Source organism: Hydra vulgaris, chromosome 10, assembly GCF_038396675.1.
Source record: "Hydra vulgaris chromosome 10, alternate assembly HydraT2T_AEP".
Classification (NCBI taxonomy): Eukaryota; Metazoa; Cnidaria; class Hydrozoa; order Anthoathecata; family Hydridae; genus Hydra; species Hydra vulgaris.
Genome location: NC_088929.1, coordinates 8,785,001 through 8,802,423, shown reverse-complemented (window position 1 = coordinate 8,802,423; position 17,423 = coordinate 8,785,001). Strand labels below are relative to the sequence as shown.

The 17,423-nt window shown below is 28.3% G+C and overlaps 1 protein-coding gene across 2 annotated transcripts in view; it reads right to left on the bottom strand.

The window, feature by feature from the left end:
• LOC101241110 (squamous cell carcinoma antigen recognized by T-cells 3) overlaps positions 1 to 17,423 on the bottom strand; it is a 117,287-nt gene that overhangs the window by 86,671 nt on the left and 13,193 nt on the right. Inside the window, exons 1-2 of one of the 2 annotated variants that reach the window (XM_065807202.1) lie at positions 6,325 to 6,593; positions 61 to 187 (exon numbers count right to left, since the gene is read on the bottom strand). In XM_065807202.1, coding sequence (XP_065663274.1) covers positions 61 to 187; positions 6,325 to 6,423 — 226 coding nt within the window. In that variant the 5' untranslated portion in view covers positions 6,424 to 6,593. Of the gene's footprint in view, positions 1 to 60; positions 188 to 6,324; positions 6,594 to 17,423 lie in introns of those variants that run through there. The other variant, XM_065807200.1, reaches the window with a different exon arrangement.

Here is a 17,423-nt window from a genome sequence, read left to right as displayed (position 1 = left end):
TTGTCTTTACTTATAGATAAAAACTATTTAAAAAGGTAAATAAAAAATAATTTTTATTACATTCACTGAGAGGGTACACATTCGCCATGTTTTCTCTTGCTGTACGCAACTGATCAAGATCTCCAGATTGACGTAAAGCTGTAATAAGCTCAACATGCTTATCGTATTGAAAAGGATTGACTTCAGCCTAAATTAGATCCAAAAAATTACATTAAACTTTAAAAAAAATTTAATTCTATTCCTCGTTTTTATATATTTATTGTAAAAAAAAATTTACTTTTTTATTATAAAAAATTTTTTTTATTTAATTATTATTAAAAAATAATAATTGAAATTCTATTCCTTCAAATTGTTATAAAAAGATAAGATGAAAAAAAGGTATCTTAAAAAACCCTTTTTTGGCTGATGCTGACACCGATGAACAAAAAAAGCTAAAGCTGATGCTGATACCTATTAATCAACTGATTATAAGAATATAAAATATATAACAATGTAAAACTAAAAATTCCAGGTTAAGTCAAGGTCATCATGATCACCCAGCTACTGGTAACATGTAATCAAGTATAACATGCAAGCCTTCCCACGAAGCGCGTGCGGTCGCATGCCTCATACGTTCACACTTACAGTATTTTTTTTAGGCAACTTGACCATGTTTTTATATAGTAAGCATTTTAAGAATTCGCGGCAAAATAAAGCTATAAGAAACTAGAGAATAAATCTGCAATACTCAAAGAAAAGAACTGAAGACAATACGAAACAGAAAATCTAAATAGAGTAAGCTAAAAAAAGTTATTAATAAAAAAAAGAAAATTGTTGTCAAAAAAATAACATACCTAAATATTTACTGTTTTTGTTTTCTTATTTTTAGAGCATTTATTATTTTCCACTACCAAAATTGAAGTCGAAGAAAAACGTAGAAACAAAATAAAAATATTTTTTGATTTACAATTTTTTCGCAACTTTTTTCAATCAGTATATAAAGGAAATACTTTATAAATTGTGCTACAAACAGGGACAGTTTTGAAATTTGTTTTTCAAGTGTCTTTGCTAAACTTTACTGTTTTTATCAATGGACAGGAAAGCAAGAAGACTAATTGCTATTTATTAGTGAAAAATTTTATTTATTTTGTAACAAGTTTTTCATGTAAAAAAATGAAACGATGCTGCAAAATCTTGTGGGCTAGTGCATTGTTAATTTACTGAACATTTTTAGGAGCCTATTTAAAACTTTTGTTTAAGTTTTTAACTACATTTTTTTAAACAGAGAAATCATTATGTTCATTACCTCTAGTAATTTGTATTAACATTGGAACTTGGGCAATAAAAAAAAAACAATTTCATGCATTCATCAAATGAGGTAAATACATTTATTAAAGAAGTTAATATTTTATTCAACTTATTCCATCATTAACAAAATTTATTAATCAAATAATATTTTTTACAAATAAATAACAATTTATTTTCTTATTTTCCTTTGATATTAGCATTGAGAAAAAGCATTAAACATAGCAAAAAATTTTTTAAAAGTGAAAAGACATAAAAACAAATAAACATAATAAACGAATAAACGTAAGAAAAAAAATTAACCAAATTTCTTATAGCGCACATAGCAAATTCTTAATTATATGGACTGATAAAAATTGTGAATAAATTGCATATCAAAACTTTCAATTGTTGTTAAATCGTTATAAAAGATTTTTTTTCAACAACGATACTAAAAACAAAAATAAAAAGGTTTGTATAAAAATATTATAATTTTTTTTTTTTTATATTTACTTTTTTAATTAATAAATTTTCTAGTTTATTTAATTAAATTTGATATTTTGTTACAATTTTGTTTCCTTATTTAAGAATTTTTTTTTTTGTTAGTAAATAAGTTTAGCTTATTGCTGTGAATTATTGAAACACTTTATAAGTTAAAAGATGCGAACTGATGTGGTCTGTTAGTCTAAAAAATTATATTAAACATAGACGAACAAGACGTGCGACTGCACGCGTTTCCCGGAAAGGCTTGAACCTGGAAGAAGCCTCGCTGCCTTGTATTCTGACTTAAAATACACCCTACCTTGGAGTTCTTGGTTGAGTTTAGGCTAGAGATAGTGTCTTGATAAAAATATTTGTCATGGACAGATGTTTACATCCGGCAACTGCCTTGTGGAAAAATTCTCGCGCAAAAACTTTAGGGGTAAGCAGAAAATTTTTGTAGGACAGCCTCATACTCCTTTTTTATTACTAGGCTGGCATAGATTTAAACCTGCATTCCATGATGATTACATAATGAGCATATGATGAAGCCTGCTTTAGATGATAACACTGGATCATCTTCACTCATAGTTATGGACAGGAAAGGTGTGCAGTCGCCCTCTATTCCTGACCACACATTTATTTATTTATTTTGTGACAACTTAGCTACAGCTTTTTAGATTTTTGAAAACGTCTCAAAAATACGCTAAATAAAGTATAAAGTAATAAAGCGAGAAATTGCTTTTAAAAATTTATACTATAAAGGACATTTATTTAAATTATCAAAAGATGTTATATTGTTAAAAAGTGTATATTTTACAATGAATGTAAATGTTTTTAAAACAATTTGTAGGACAAATTTTATAAACAAAAACGAAAATGATCGTTTTAATAAACTTTTTGATGAATCCATGAATTTAATTGTCGAAAAGTAACAAAGTTATTTTTTTTGTTATTTTATGTAAACTTTCTAATAAAATTTGTTTTCACTGAGCTAAATGCTTTTAAATAAAGTTTTAAAACGCATTAAATATATTAAATAAATAATAGAATATTAAATAAAGCTTTTATTTATATCAAAAGTATTTTTTTTTTTAATGATGAAAGCAATTTTTTTTAAACAAATTGTATTCTTAATTTTATAAACAATAACGATAACAAATGCAATTCAATAAACTTTTTTTAAAATACTTTTTGATAAATTAAATAAAGTTAGTTTTTTATTAAATGATAATTAGATAAGTTTGTTTTTTATTATTAATTTGATAAGTTTATTTTTTATTTAAAAGATTTCGCCTAAAATAAAAATATTAGTAAAGATCAGCGTTTTATAATTCCTCATGTTGGTTTGAAAAGGTTGTAATTGAAATTTTTTGTATTAGTAGAATTAGAAAAATATTTTTTAAATGTTTAATTAAAATTATATATATATATATATATATTATATATATATATATATATATATATATATATATATATATATATATATATATATATATATATATACGTAGCAAAATTAAATTTTTACTACTTGCCTGATGATTGTGATAACACATGAAACTCAGAGTTGCAATATTAAATTATATTATAAACATTAGCATTTAGCTAATTCCTGGCACTGCGGGTAACAGTAACATATATATTATATATATATATAAAATATATATAACATATATATATATATATATATATATATATATATATATATATATATATATATATATATATATATATATATATTTAATTTGTTTATGTATTCTTTTTTGATTAATTGATAAAAATACATAAATAAATAAACAAAATAATATAAATATTTTTATTTAGACATTTAAAAAAAAAAAAAAGAAAAAAAGATTTGTTTGCTATTCTCCTAATATAAAAAAATTAGTTAGAACCTCGTCAAACCAATGCAAAAGTCACTCAACCTTAAGATAATTACAAAACATAATTAAAAATTTTTTTTCTTGTTCAAATCAAAAAACTCAACTTGTTCCAACACACAACTTGTGTTCTACCAAACTCAATCTCACGTGAATCATCATTTAGCATAGTTGCATCTTTTTACTGTAACAATCTCGCTATGCTCAAAAAACTTTTATAAATCTAGTTTTTCATCTAAAACATTTTAGAAGTTCTTTTTTTATATATAGTTTAGTTTCTTTATAATTTTTTTCCTTTGTTGGTTTTTTTCAGCACGCTTTTAATTATTTAAAGAGCTGTGGTCAAGTTATAAAAAAAAAAAACTACATGCATGGTCAAGATTGGAGTGCGATCGCGGGCATCACCTATCCACAACTGCACTCCTGTGTTGTTTCTCATCTTTATTAATAGTCTTCCCAATAATCTTACTCATAAAATTGCTCTACTTGCTAGATGATTACTAATTCCATTCTATAGTTCTATAAATCTACTATTTATCTTTGTATGGAACACTGTTGTTGTATTTGGGCTAGTCCTTCTAATTATGATTAATCTCTTTTAGACATAATCTAAAAACACATTGTGAATGTAGTTAGACCTGCTCTAGGTCCCAAGCTTGTGCTTCTGTTCCACTTGTCATGCAGTTGTATCTTTTTCTATTTTTTACAACTATAACCATGATCAATGTTTAAGTAATGCATAATTCTCTTGTTCAAATCAAAAAACTCAATTTGTTCCAACACACAATTCATGTTCTACCAAAACTCAATCTCCTGTGAATCATCATTTAGCAAAGTTGCGCCATTTTATTGTAACAGTTCCGCCACGCCCAAAAAACTTTTATAAACCCAGTTTTTTACCTAAAACACAATATGTTAGAAGTCCCGTCTGCATGTTTTCCTTACTCATTCAGTTTATAGTTTTGAGAGTCTTCTTTCACTTGTTTATTTGTTATTTAACTTTCTTCTTTGCTTTCTGTTAACTAACAATTTACGTAATATTGATTGCTGCATTTTTGTAAGTAAATTTGCTAATAAAAATATATATTAATTTATATAATTTTATCTTAAAAATAAAAGGTATATATACCTATATATAATATAAAGCAAATACTAAATATAAAGCAAATTTGGTTTATTTAGTCTATAACTATTTTTATAATGCAGGATTAAAGTTTTTTGAAAAAAGCAATTGGTTAGAGAATTGGTAAATGAATAAAAAAAAGCAGATCTGATAACAATTGTGCAAAAAGTGGCCAATTAAGTCAATACCAAAACCAATTAACTAGATCACTAGTCTGAATCAAGATTTTTGAACATATGACTTTCCAACAAACAAGACTATACCTTTATGGTTTAAATTACCCTTATGCTAACAAGGTATTAAATCAAAAAGCATAAACAAATTCAAAAATCAACTTGATAAATTAATGATGAAGCAGGTATAACGGGTACTGCTCTAAAGAGCTAGCGTCTCTTGTGCCATATACTATAATTCATTCTTGTGTTACTTGTCATTCAATTAAGTCTCATCCTTTTTCTGTGACTATTCCTAAGTTCTCCACAAACTCTTTTTCATCTAGTATTCTTCAACCTTTTAAGTTTTAAGTTGTCTTTCAACTGTTATCTTGCTCTATAAACTTCATCTTTTCTCTTCCAGTAAATTCCAACTTTAATAGTGGTTGCTTGCAGCCTTCTTGGAAACGAAGATGTTAAAAAAAAAAAGTTGATCTCTGTTCCAGATAATATTTTACTTTGTATTATAGTGATGTGATGTGTAAGTGAAAATTTAGGAAATATTTCTTGCACTCTTATTAAAACAACTATTGAAAAGTAACTTAATACTAAAAGGTACTTAAGATTTTGGGGCTTCTAGTACTAGTTTCTTATAAACAAATTTCATATTTTAGAAAAAAAAACATGTATAGCTGCAATATAACAAAAGTTAAAAAAAAATTTAAAACTATTAACTTGCATTTCCATAAGCTATTACTTAATTTATTGTTGGACAGTATTGCAAAAACAACCAAAAACATATATGTGCAACATATAATTGCCTATATATATACTCTAAAATGCTATAGCTTCAAAGCCACCTGATCAATCACTAAAAATTGAATTTTCAATAGTTATATGGAAACCCATGAATACAGCTAAAACCAAAATTTAATATTAAAAGAAATAATATTTGCTTCAACAAAAACCATCAGTTAATAGTTTTTGTCAAAAAAAGGTTTGTACAATTTAGTTTAATTATGTTAAAATTATATTATTATATAAAAGCTAAACATTTAAAGTTCATTTATATTATTAAAACATGTACTGCAATGTAAGACAAAAACAAAAACAAAGAGCATTTCATCCATCATCTTATTAACATATAAACTTACGATTAGTGTAACGCTATAAATGGAACTTTTTTTAACTTTTAAAAACCATGGAAATACCTATCTATTTAATTTTTAGTTTAAAACTCTATTTATATATTATAAAAAACAAAAATGCATTCTAGGTTATCAATAGCAACTTTCCAGCATCTGATAAAAAGAAAATGCGATCCCTTTAAATGAGGGCTCTTGAACCTCCTTAACACTAGATGCATTTTTAAATCAACTAAAGCTCTAAAAACAGATTGAATTGAAAAAAAACAAACTTAATGCACCTCTAAAATTAACTTCTGGATTTTTTTATTAACTTCATCTTCATCATCAGAAGAACTACTTTCCTCATCACTCTCCACGTGCGGATCATTAAGCGCCATATTGAACTTCAACTTTTGAGTTGTATATTATTCTTATATATATATATATATTTTTTATCTAGTTATATTATCCTTAGAAGTTATTTACTATTGAAAAATCTTGTAAAGCAGTTAATAGTAAACCTGATTCGTAAAAATATTGTCCTTTTTATATGTTTTTTGGCTCGCGAAAAGTGTTTTAAATTTGACGGTTCCTTATCCGGCAAGTCGGATAAGTAAAAAAAATTTTTAGTTATTTAGATTTTGAACTCTATTAATTCCTAAAATTCGAACGATAATTTGTATTAAACAATTTATAATAAATATTCAACTCTGAAGGGACCAAAAAACTCGGTTTCTTCAGGCTTTGATATTTAGAATCGAACTCCTATAATTAGAAAAATCTTGTAATTCGAATATATTTTGAAACCCCTTGAGGATTCGAATTACTTTAGTTCAACTGTCAGGGCCGTTGCGAAGAGACTTTAAAGGAGGAGGGGATAGGGGAAAAGAGTTTTGTCGAACACGACCAAAAAAATTATCCTGACTAAGTTCTTAAAAAACAAAATAAAAAGAGGTCCTCGTTGGCTGACATTTGTCGACTGCTAATTAAAGATCCAAATTTACCGACTCCAGTGTCCTAATTTGCCGACTATTTTTAAAATAAAATATTCTTAGGAGAGGGTTAGGCACCTCTTACCTCCCACCCTTACCTTGTGATGGCCTTATCAACTGAATTACTTATCGTTGCTTGTATTGTAGATATTTGACGAGGGTAACCGTACAATTACTTTATAATTGCAGTTATTATCAAATTTACTTATATAAAATTATATAGATGGATAAACATTAAGTTATATAGTAAATAAATAGAATTTTTTGACCGTTTTTAATTCCCTCCCGACCCTACGACCCTTCGGCAAAACATCGTAACTCTTTAGCAACAAGTCCCGTCCCGTATGAGTCGTACGAAACCGTTAACCCCTCCCCTAGAGCGTGACGTTATTTATGAACAACCCCTAACAGATATTTCTTCAGTTAAATTTGCAAGCTATTGTTACTTAAACAAGAAAACTTGTGACCGTAATTTTAAAGTAAATATATTTAGCCAGCGATTTTAAAATTATGTACAACAAACGACTTTAATTAAATCCAAAGCTCCTGCAGCCTTAATTATTTTAATAAATTTCTTTCTTACTTTTAATTATATTTTTTTTTTTTTGCTTTAATCGTGTTTGCAATATTATACTCATTAATAAAATAATTTTCAAAAATCCTTAAATACAAATTTGAAAGACGTTTAACATTTTTTATTAACAAAATTGTAATGTATTTAATAAAATGTTGGATCAATAAAAAGCAAACTAGCATTTTATAAAAATTATGCAATAATTACGTATTTAGATACTTAGTAAAACTATGTACTCAAAAACAAAACAAAAACCCTCATGTTTCCCGCCTAAATATGCACCGCAGCGCCATCAAAAACACGTAGGGAAAAACGGAGCTTGTTGATTGCAGTTTTTGATATTTTTGTAATTTTAGTTTTACTTTTTTAATTTTTTATTTTTAGTTATCTTTTGTGCAATATAAAATAAAAGTTTTAATGGAGGTAATAAAAATTTTAATTCAGGAGGTTAAAAAAAAAAAATTCAAATTTTTAAAAAGCACTTTGAAATTGTTATTCTGCAAATTATTTTCATAAAAATCAAATTAAGTTCACAAAACAAAAAATAAAAATTTTAATGTTTGAGAAATCAGGCCACCGAAATTCCAAAGCATGGTGATTTCGTTTACCGTAAAGTATTCCAAACATACTTATAATATGATATGGATCAAAACGTCCCGGGCTTATATACGAAGACAATGTTTTTTTGCTTTTTTTTCTTCTTTATTCATCAATATAATCTCATTTTGTGACGATGCAACCGTTATAACTTTTTTTTAACTTTTCGAAGCCTAACCCCTCCCCCCCCCCTTACCCTCCTCTTTTGGACAGTTTATCTTTCGCTTTAAAAAAAGCTTTGGTTTAGCAGTGATTACTTCTTCTGAGCCAACCTCTTGACATGGAGAATCTTTTTAATTATGGTTTTTAAGAATTAAAGATGTAGCAATCGTTTGGGGCTAGATTAGGATTATAGGGTAGGTGCAGAAGCAATACAAAACCCAATTCATGCCATACATTTTTGCCATCTTGTTTAGTGACTTCTGACAGTGCATTGTCTTGATGGAACAATATCTTTTTCTCGGCCAAAAGTGGTCTCTTTATAGCGATTTGGTTCTTCAAACGCACCGATAATACAATATAGTAGCCGTTGTTGATTACTTTTGCGTTTCCAAAATAATCCATAAAAAGTATTCCTTGCTAAAATACGGCAGCCATAAACTTGCCAGCTGATTGTTGCGTTTTTAGTCGCTTCAAACGGTTTTCGGCAGCTACTCGCCACTCGACTGACTTTTGATGGTTGTTGATGTCCGTATAAATTTTTAAAGCCATTGTTAAAAGTTTATTTAACCATTTTAAAACCAACACGAACAGTACTTTTTCCATTAAAAATCAATGACAAATCAAGAAACAAAACTGCTTTGAATCCATTGTTTCTGAAATAACAAAAGTAGTGTCACTTAAACTACTGTAACTGCTAAACTAAAGATTGGATTATCATGAAACTATAACATATACTATTACAAGTTTAGCAATATTAAAATATCATTTGGATTCTTCGTTAAAGACGCCATCTAGTGGTTGGGCCCGAGACATTTTGACTCATGTGTCATAAAAAAAAACATAATTTAATTTTGATTAGAAACATCTAGATCAAAAGTGGATTGTCAATAATACTTAAAGGAGCTCCCCTTATCCATTTCATGGGAATTCATCTAGACAATTTAAAATTATTTTGTTAAAAAAAATTAAACTCTATCCAAGAATTTTAAAAAAACTTCGTAAACGTTTTCGTCTACTTTTTATATTAACTTTTAAATTTTTTCTAATACTTTTAACTTTTATTCAATTAGATGTTCTTAAAAATTTTTAACAATTATGCTGAATCGACACAATTGTTAAATTTTTAACAATTATGCCGGTTCAGGGACTTCGATAGCGCCAATGGCGCCAAGGGTCAAAAATGGAGAACGGCGTCCCTATTAAGACATTACAAAATTTAAAGTTTTGTGAACGCAGCAATTATTTATTTAATTAATTTAATATAGTATTTAATATAGCATTATTTAATTAATTTAATATAGCAATTATAAGCAATTATCTAATTTTAATACAGCACATTTTACTTCTGTATTACAATTAATTTTCTGGATTGAGAAGCGGTTCATTAATCAAAACTGACCTATGAACTAAAATATTAGTTTTAAAAACAATAAACGAAAAGTCAATCGACAAAATCTCCTAGAAAGTTAAATAAAGCGCTAAAAATAAATTTTTCGAGCTTTTCTGGCCGCCCAAATATCGATGACATCGCAGTAGCTCACCTTCTTAGCCAAATCTTCTTCAATCGAAATAGTCAAAAGATCAGTTGCACGATCCTGGCCCATAGTCGAACGGAGAGAGTTTTTTACAATCTTTAGTTTGCTAATGGATCGTTTACCCTCAGCAACTGACACAGGAATAGTGTTGAAAATTCAAGCTTCTTCTTGAAGATTTGATTGAGTAGCTGCATTGGGTTTCCTTGCTTAAAAATTGTTTTGCGGGCATTTTTAAAACGTCGGACTTCTTTAATGAGATCCTCTTTGTTTACACCTCTCGGATAAAATCGTGCAAGTTCGCAAGCTTTATTTTGAACGGAAAGATCATCATTATCCAACCATACGAATGAAAACACATTCTCAACTATCCTGCCTGCCTTAAACCTTGAATTAATCTGCTGGATTAGACTATCTAAACCAACATTAAAAACGTTCGCTTCGAATTCTTTCGTTCGGCTGTCATAAAAATAGGCTGTGTTTGATGCTTCATTGTGAAAACGCTTTAGCTTGCGCTTTCTTTTAGCAGTGAGTTCAGTTTTGAACCCTAGCGTTCCAGCTACAGCCGCTTGAAAAATTAGCAACCAAGAGCTCCTAATCTGTTTAGGATCTTCCAGCAGCTGTCTGATCAAATGTAGCTCATCATCGATGGTAATGGCTTCAGGTTGTAGAAGATGACTAACGTCGTTAACAGCAGTTAGGGTTTTGTACCAAATCGTAATTAGCAGTACAAATTCAAAAGATAACCATTTTTTTAAGCCTTTTGCTTGGCTGAGCTGCTCACTGGTCAGATCCAGGTTTTCCGTAGCATTTTTAAGAGCTGCCAGTATTTCTCTCGTACTTTTGGCCAGTGGTACGAGTGCTCAATCTCGCCATAGAAAGTCTATGCAGTGAATTTTCTGTTGCTTTAGTGAGGATCTTGCAGAACTTGCACTAAAAAATACGTATAAAGATTCGATATTTCCGAAAAATAGTTTGATCTCAATGGCTGATTTAACAGCGTGAACACCAGCCAAGTTTAGGCTTTGAGCGCTACAAGGAACGTACAGAGCTTCTGAATAATTTTGCCTCATTAAGGCTTGAGCTCCTTTGTAACCACCTGACATATTGGATTCATTATCGTATTCCTGACCACAGAAGTTTCGAATATCCAAACCTAGCCTTGTAATCACATTAGTGATAATCTTGGCTATATCGAGTCCTTTCTTCTTCTCGAAAGCTTCAACACATAAAATCGTTCTTTGATTTGCCAGCGATTAGTTTCTCTTTCATAGAGGAGAAAATGAATAATAAAGGTTAACTGCTTAGAGTAAGATGTATCGGGGGTACCATCAACTGTGATGGTGAAGTAGATACAATCCTGGATTTCTTGACAGCTGCATTTCGGATGATACCACCATATTAATAAATTATATATATATAATTTATTTAAAACTTATTTAACCTTTATTTATCAACTATAAAACAAAATAATACTCATTATTTATTAATCAACTTGTTTAACCAAATACTTATTTAATAACCATATTTAATAAACAAATACTTATTTAATAATCAAATACTTATTTTATAACCAAATACTTATTTAATCAACATCAAGAATTATTCAATTACTTAAGCAAAAAATTTTTTTTATTCTATTATGTTTAAAGTAGGCATTTCGTCTACTCTAAACCTGATGCAAAAACTCAAGCAACTCGAGCTGCCGTTGCGCAGTGGTTAGCACGCTTGCCTCAGAAACTAGAGATCTGTGGTTCAACGCCACCCATGGGCATGTTCTATAACGTCGGTAAGGAAGGACGCGTGAACTTGCTTTCAAATGCGCTTCTACAGTGCTCTTAAATAAGACCGTGAAAACATCTTGGAGTTCTGGTAGAGACAAGACAAGACATTTTTTAGGAAAATAAGCCGTCTTATCTCTATTAATTATAATAATAGTAATTAAAATTAAAATTTTGTGCACAAAATTTCAATTTTAAATAGAAAAACTAAGCAAATTTTACATTGTCAATCTTTAAATTCTTTTCTTCTTATTGTTAAAAAAAAACAAAAAAAAAAACGAGTTGTCCTGCGCCCTTTCAAGATTGGCAGCCAGGTCCAATTTGCCTTTTTTGCCCCCTCCCTCTTGAAGGCCCTGCCCGGTTAGCTATTTGCTAATATTTATAATATAATATTGTTAGTTAGGTATGTATTAGTAATAAAAAAACACTTTTTTAACTTAAACTTCTTCTGCCAATTTCTCTTTCAGCAGGATCATCAGGATATATCAGGGTTAGGGTTAGGGCTAATTTTTACTACTTGGTTGATTATTTTGGTAACATAAAACTCTGAGTATCAATACTCTATTGTAAATATTAGCTATATATATATATAATATATATATATATATATATATATATATATATATATATATATATATATATATATATATATATATATATATATATATATATATATATATATATATATATATATATATTTATATATATATATATATATTTATATATATATATATATATATATATATATATATATATATATATATATATATATATATATATATATATATATATACAGCTAATATTTATAATAGAGTATTGATACTCAGAGTTTTATATTACCAAAATAATCAACCAAGTAGTAAAAATTTAATTTTTCTACCCTTAATTTTTACTACTTGTCAGATGATTGTGGCAACACAAAGAATTCTAAGTTTTATATTCTATAATTTAAATAATTTATACTCTATAATACAAATATTAGCAATTTAGCTAATTCCTGATACTGTAAATCATAGTAACATATCTACTATATAGCTCTAGTTTATCTATTGTGTATCCTCTTAAATATACAAAATTATACATTATAATATAAAAGTGTTTACTTTAATATTAGTATATATAATATATTATGTATGTAGGGGAGATTGAGGCTTTTGGATGTTTTTACTCTTTGAGTTCTGTAGCTCTAACGGTACATTTTTTTGCATATATTCAAAAGTGTAGTCTTGAAAAGTATGAATTTAGGTAACATTTATTTATTAGGTTGTAATTGTTTTAGTAATCTCTTTTTATATATTAAATTAAAAAAAATTTTTATTGGTACTCCTGTTATTGGTTCCAAAAGTGCAAATTAACAAAACATAATATAAAATCAGCAGGTTTTAAAAAGAGCATTAGTAATTTTATAGTTTGCACTAAATTACCCCACCCAGGGGCAAGTTGGTGCAAACAATAAAAATGATTATTAATGTATTATTTAAGTGCAAAATATATACAGAGATTTTTTTAACTATTTATTTTAGCAACAGTTTGAAAATTGCATATTACTTCAACCTGGTAGAAAATAATAGATTGTATAATAAGCATTAGGGTGGGTCGTACTTTTAAAATTTTAGATATGGGAGCGCGCGCAACATTTTTTTTTATGTATTAGGGTATTAGAAGAGACGTGAATAATTTTTTTTTTCTTAAAAAGTTCATCTAGTGTGGGCGCAGGGCGTTTGAAAAATGTCAGTTTTACAAAAATCTTATTATATTGGCATTTTTCGGCCTTTTTTATATTAGCCAAAGGAAAGGCAATTATTAAAAAACAATAAGGCATAATATAGACATAAAAAATTATATATATATTCGGTGCTACTTTTCTTAATGCTATACAAACACAATAGACGTAAGAAAAGTTGGCTACCATTATGGATTTTACAAAAAATATCTACTTATAAATTTTAGAAATGGGAGCGCGCGTAAAATTTTTTTTATGTGTTAGGATATTAGAAAAGACGTGAATAATTTTTTTTTTCCTAAAAAGTTCATCTATTGTGGGCGCAGGGCATTTAAAAAACGATAGTTTTACTAAAAATGCATCAAATTAGCACTTTTCTGTCCTTTTATTTAAGCCTATGGCGATGCAATCATCAAAAAACAACCAGGTATAATATAGACATTAAAATAAAACATAATTTGGGGTGCTACTCTTCATAAAGTCATAAATAAAATATATAAAATGTCATCTAAAAGATACAATATATTTAAAGTTCAACTTATTTACTGTGATCATAAATAATCAAAGCAAAACATCAAAAAATTAATATTGCTTAAATTAATTTAAATAGATCTTTTTTTGATTGGTTCACGGGCATGATTTCTCGATGTGCTAATGTTGCTCTTATGAACCCATCTCTTCTATCTTTTCCAAATACCAATTGAGAAGCTCGTGTGACTTCTTGGACACATCGTTCAATAGCTTGCCCATGAACAGGAAAACAAGGTACATACATCGGAATATCATTGTATTTTAAAAGTTCATCCTTTGACAATAAACATGTAAGTAAAGGTTCGTGTACATCTAAGCTCCAATCAATTAGATCAAAAAGTGATTCAGCATTTTCATTATGTATATGATGTTTTCTACTTCTTACACTAGTGTTTCCGTATTTTAAATCTCCTCTTAATTTTAAAATTGTTTCAACTGCAAATTGTCTTTCTGTTTTTTCTAGACTACATAACAACGTTTGAAGAACATTTTCACTATGAGCATTCCATGAAGAAGATAAAACGTAGGGCATTACAATGTCTTTAACTTTAAGTCTTTGATGACAAAGAAGTTTTAACTGCTTGAGTATATGATTAGGCCCTTCAGTCCACTTCCACTTTACTTTGATTTCAAACCAAAGTGGCGCATAAACACCAACAATAAACTCCACCAGAAGTTGCAGATTATATGTTTCTTCAACTGAAAGTACGATTTCGGAGCACCAAAGTAAACATATTCTATTTGCAAAATTCAACCATCTTGCATGCGAATGTGGACCAATTTCTTTACTTTTAAGATTTTCCGGAAAAACCCCAGCGTTAATTACATGGGTAATTTTATAAAGATACTTTTGATCATCTGATAGCAACTTTACAACTTCAGAGTCAAGTTCTATTATTGCATTAGGAAATTCAATTTTTACTATGCTATCTTTGACTTTGAAGCTAGTTGCCTTACCTATAAGTTTTCCAATAGAACCAGAAAAATTATTTTTAGACGTAGTTTTTCCATCAAGCTGAATCATTAGATGTCGGAGAGGTAGTTCATTTGTATGAAGAGCACAAATTATCCACATTAATTTTTTATCCAATTTATGTTCAAGGAAATGGATAACACCTACTTTCCAACCAGTGTTTAAATTTGTTGAGTCTGCACCAATGGCAACTAAATAGTCTCCATCATCATGATTCACAATCCATTCGTAAATATTATCAGCCATTTGCTCAGCTGCAGTCTCTACTCTTTCTTCAGAATTGTTAGTGAAATGAAATTGGTATTTTCCTCCAGGTTCAGAACAAACTGAATAATCTTCTTCTTTTTTTTCCGATGGGTGTAATTTTCCATCTTCTTCTTCTCTCATGTACTTAGTCAAATCTTTTCGTCCATCAAAAAATATACATTGAATATTATCATTCATCGCTACTTTTTCAGCTCTACCTCGGATTTCTTTCATTAACTTAGTCTTACTTCGTTTTATTTTGTTGTGATCAACAAAAATAGCAGTATTTTTCTTTAAAAAATTTGCATCTTTTGCAGAAGCTAAAGTAGCAGTAGCTATGGCTGCTGCAGCTCTGTTAGATACCCCATACCTAATAGCTGCTTGAGAAACCCTGGTAATATCTAAGTAATTTTTTTTCAAACTGAAGTCAACTTTTTCTGTATTATCTGCATTTTTGTTGCCAATGTCCAAATCGTCTGTTGTTTGAAATTCTACTGCTAAAGGAGAAAATCAATTATGTTAAACAATTTTAATGAAAAAAATTTATAATCAATTTATACTCAACTTTTTAATTCACAGTTTAAACAAAAATTGACAAAAATATTTTTAGTATTTTAGCATTTACTTGCATCCTTACTAAGTGTTCCAGGTATTTTAGAGTCTGATTCTTTTCTACCTAAATATCTTGTTAACCGATGTGTCTCTGGTATATCAACTAATCCTATTTGTAAAGAACTTTTGTTACCAATTTTATTTCTTTGAGCTTGTAGGAAAAATAGTTCTTGCAAAGGTATCTTTGCTACTTTTGGACATATGCAAGTTACATGAGCTTTAAAAAGACAACCATTGCATCCATTTTCATTACAGCTAAAGATGTTGCACTTACATTTCGTCAAGTCAAATAACTTATCAAGCTTGTCCGTATACATATTTCTTTTTTTTTGTAGTTCTCAGTTTTCTAATGTCTTTTGCAATCTTCCATTCAAGGAAAAGTTTATCGACTGCGTATTTTTCTGAGACCAACGGGATTGTAGAATTTGCTGACATCCAAGTACTTTTTATTTTAATAAATATTTGTATACACATACATCTTGTATTCAAATGTGTAACTGATCTATCACGCAACAAAATTCCATACCGTAAACTATCTCTCAGCGTAGGCAGCTCTGATAAACAAAGTTCGAGTCCATTACCCAATAGCTCATGCAATTTAGGGCATTTTAACATTGTTTGAGCTCGAGTAGATTTAGCCATTTATAGCAATGAAATTGATGTTATGTTTGTTAAGAAATATTGGTACTTTTTGTAGTAGGTAAAAAAACGACCTTTATAAATATGTTATAAATTTGTTAATTACATTTTTATTACAATATTTAGGATGCCAAAGTGATCATAAATAAATAAAACTCGTTTAAACCGCAAATCGTCAGGAAACTATTATTTTAGTAATTATCCTACAAATAAGCTATTGGAACTTTATAAAAATAAAAAATCCTACACCATTTCCTGTATTTAAATAATTTTAATGGTTTTTAATAATAATGGAAGGGAGGATAAGTCCAAAGCCCACAAAGTTTGATGACTATGTTTCATGATTCACCTCATTTTATACTAGTAGCATTACGCACATTGAAAATAACAACAACAATTTTGTATACTAATTTTTTTTAAAGTTTTTCGTAAAACTGTCATTTTTTAAATGTCCTGCGCCTACAATAAATGAACTTTTTAGGAAAAAAAAAATTATTCACGTCTTTTCTAATATCCTAACACATAAAAAAAATTTTACGCGCGCTCCCATTTCTAAAATTTATAAGTAGATATTTTTTGTAAAATCCATAATGGTAGCCAACTTTTCTTACGTCTATCGTGTTTTTATAGCATTAAGAAAAGTAGCACCGAATATATATATAATTTTTTATGTCTATATTATGTCTTATTGTTTTTTAATAATTGCCTTTCCTTTGGCTAATATAAAAAAGGACGAAAAATGCCAATATGATAAGATTTTTGTAAAACTGACATTTTTCAAACGCCCTGCGCCCACACTAGATGAACTTTTTAAGAAAAAAAAAATTATTCACGTCTCTTCTAATACCCTAATACATAAAAAAATGTTGCGCGCGCTCCCATATCCAAAATTTTAAAAGTACGACCCACCCTAATAAGCATATATTTTTGTAGGTAAAAAAATCTCCTGAAAAATATAAATTTTTTTGTAAAAATAAAATTTTCTCAATATTGTTAAAAAATTTTTTTTTAAATAAAACTATTTTTTATTGTAAGT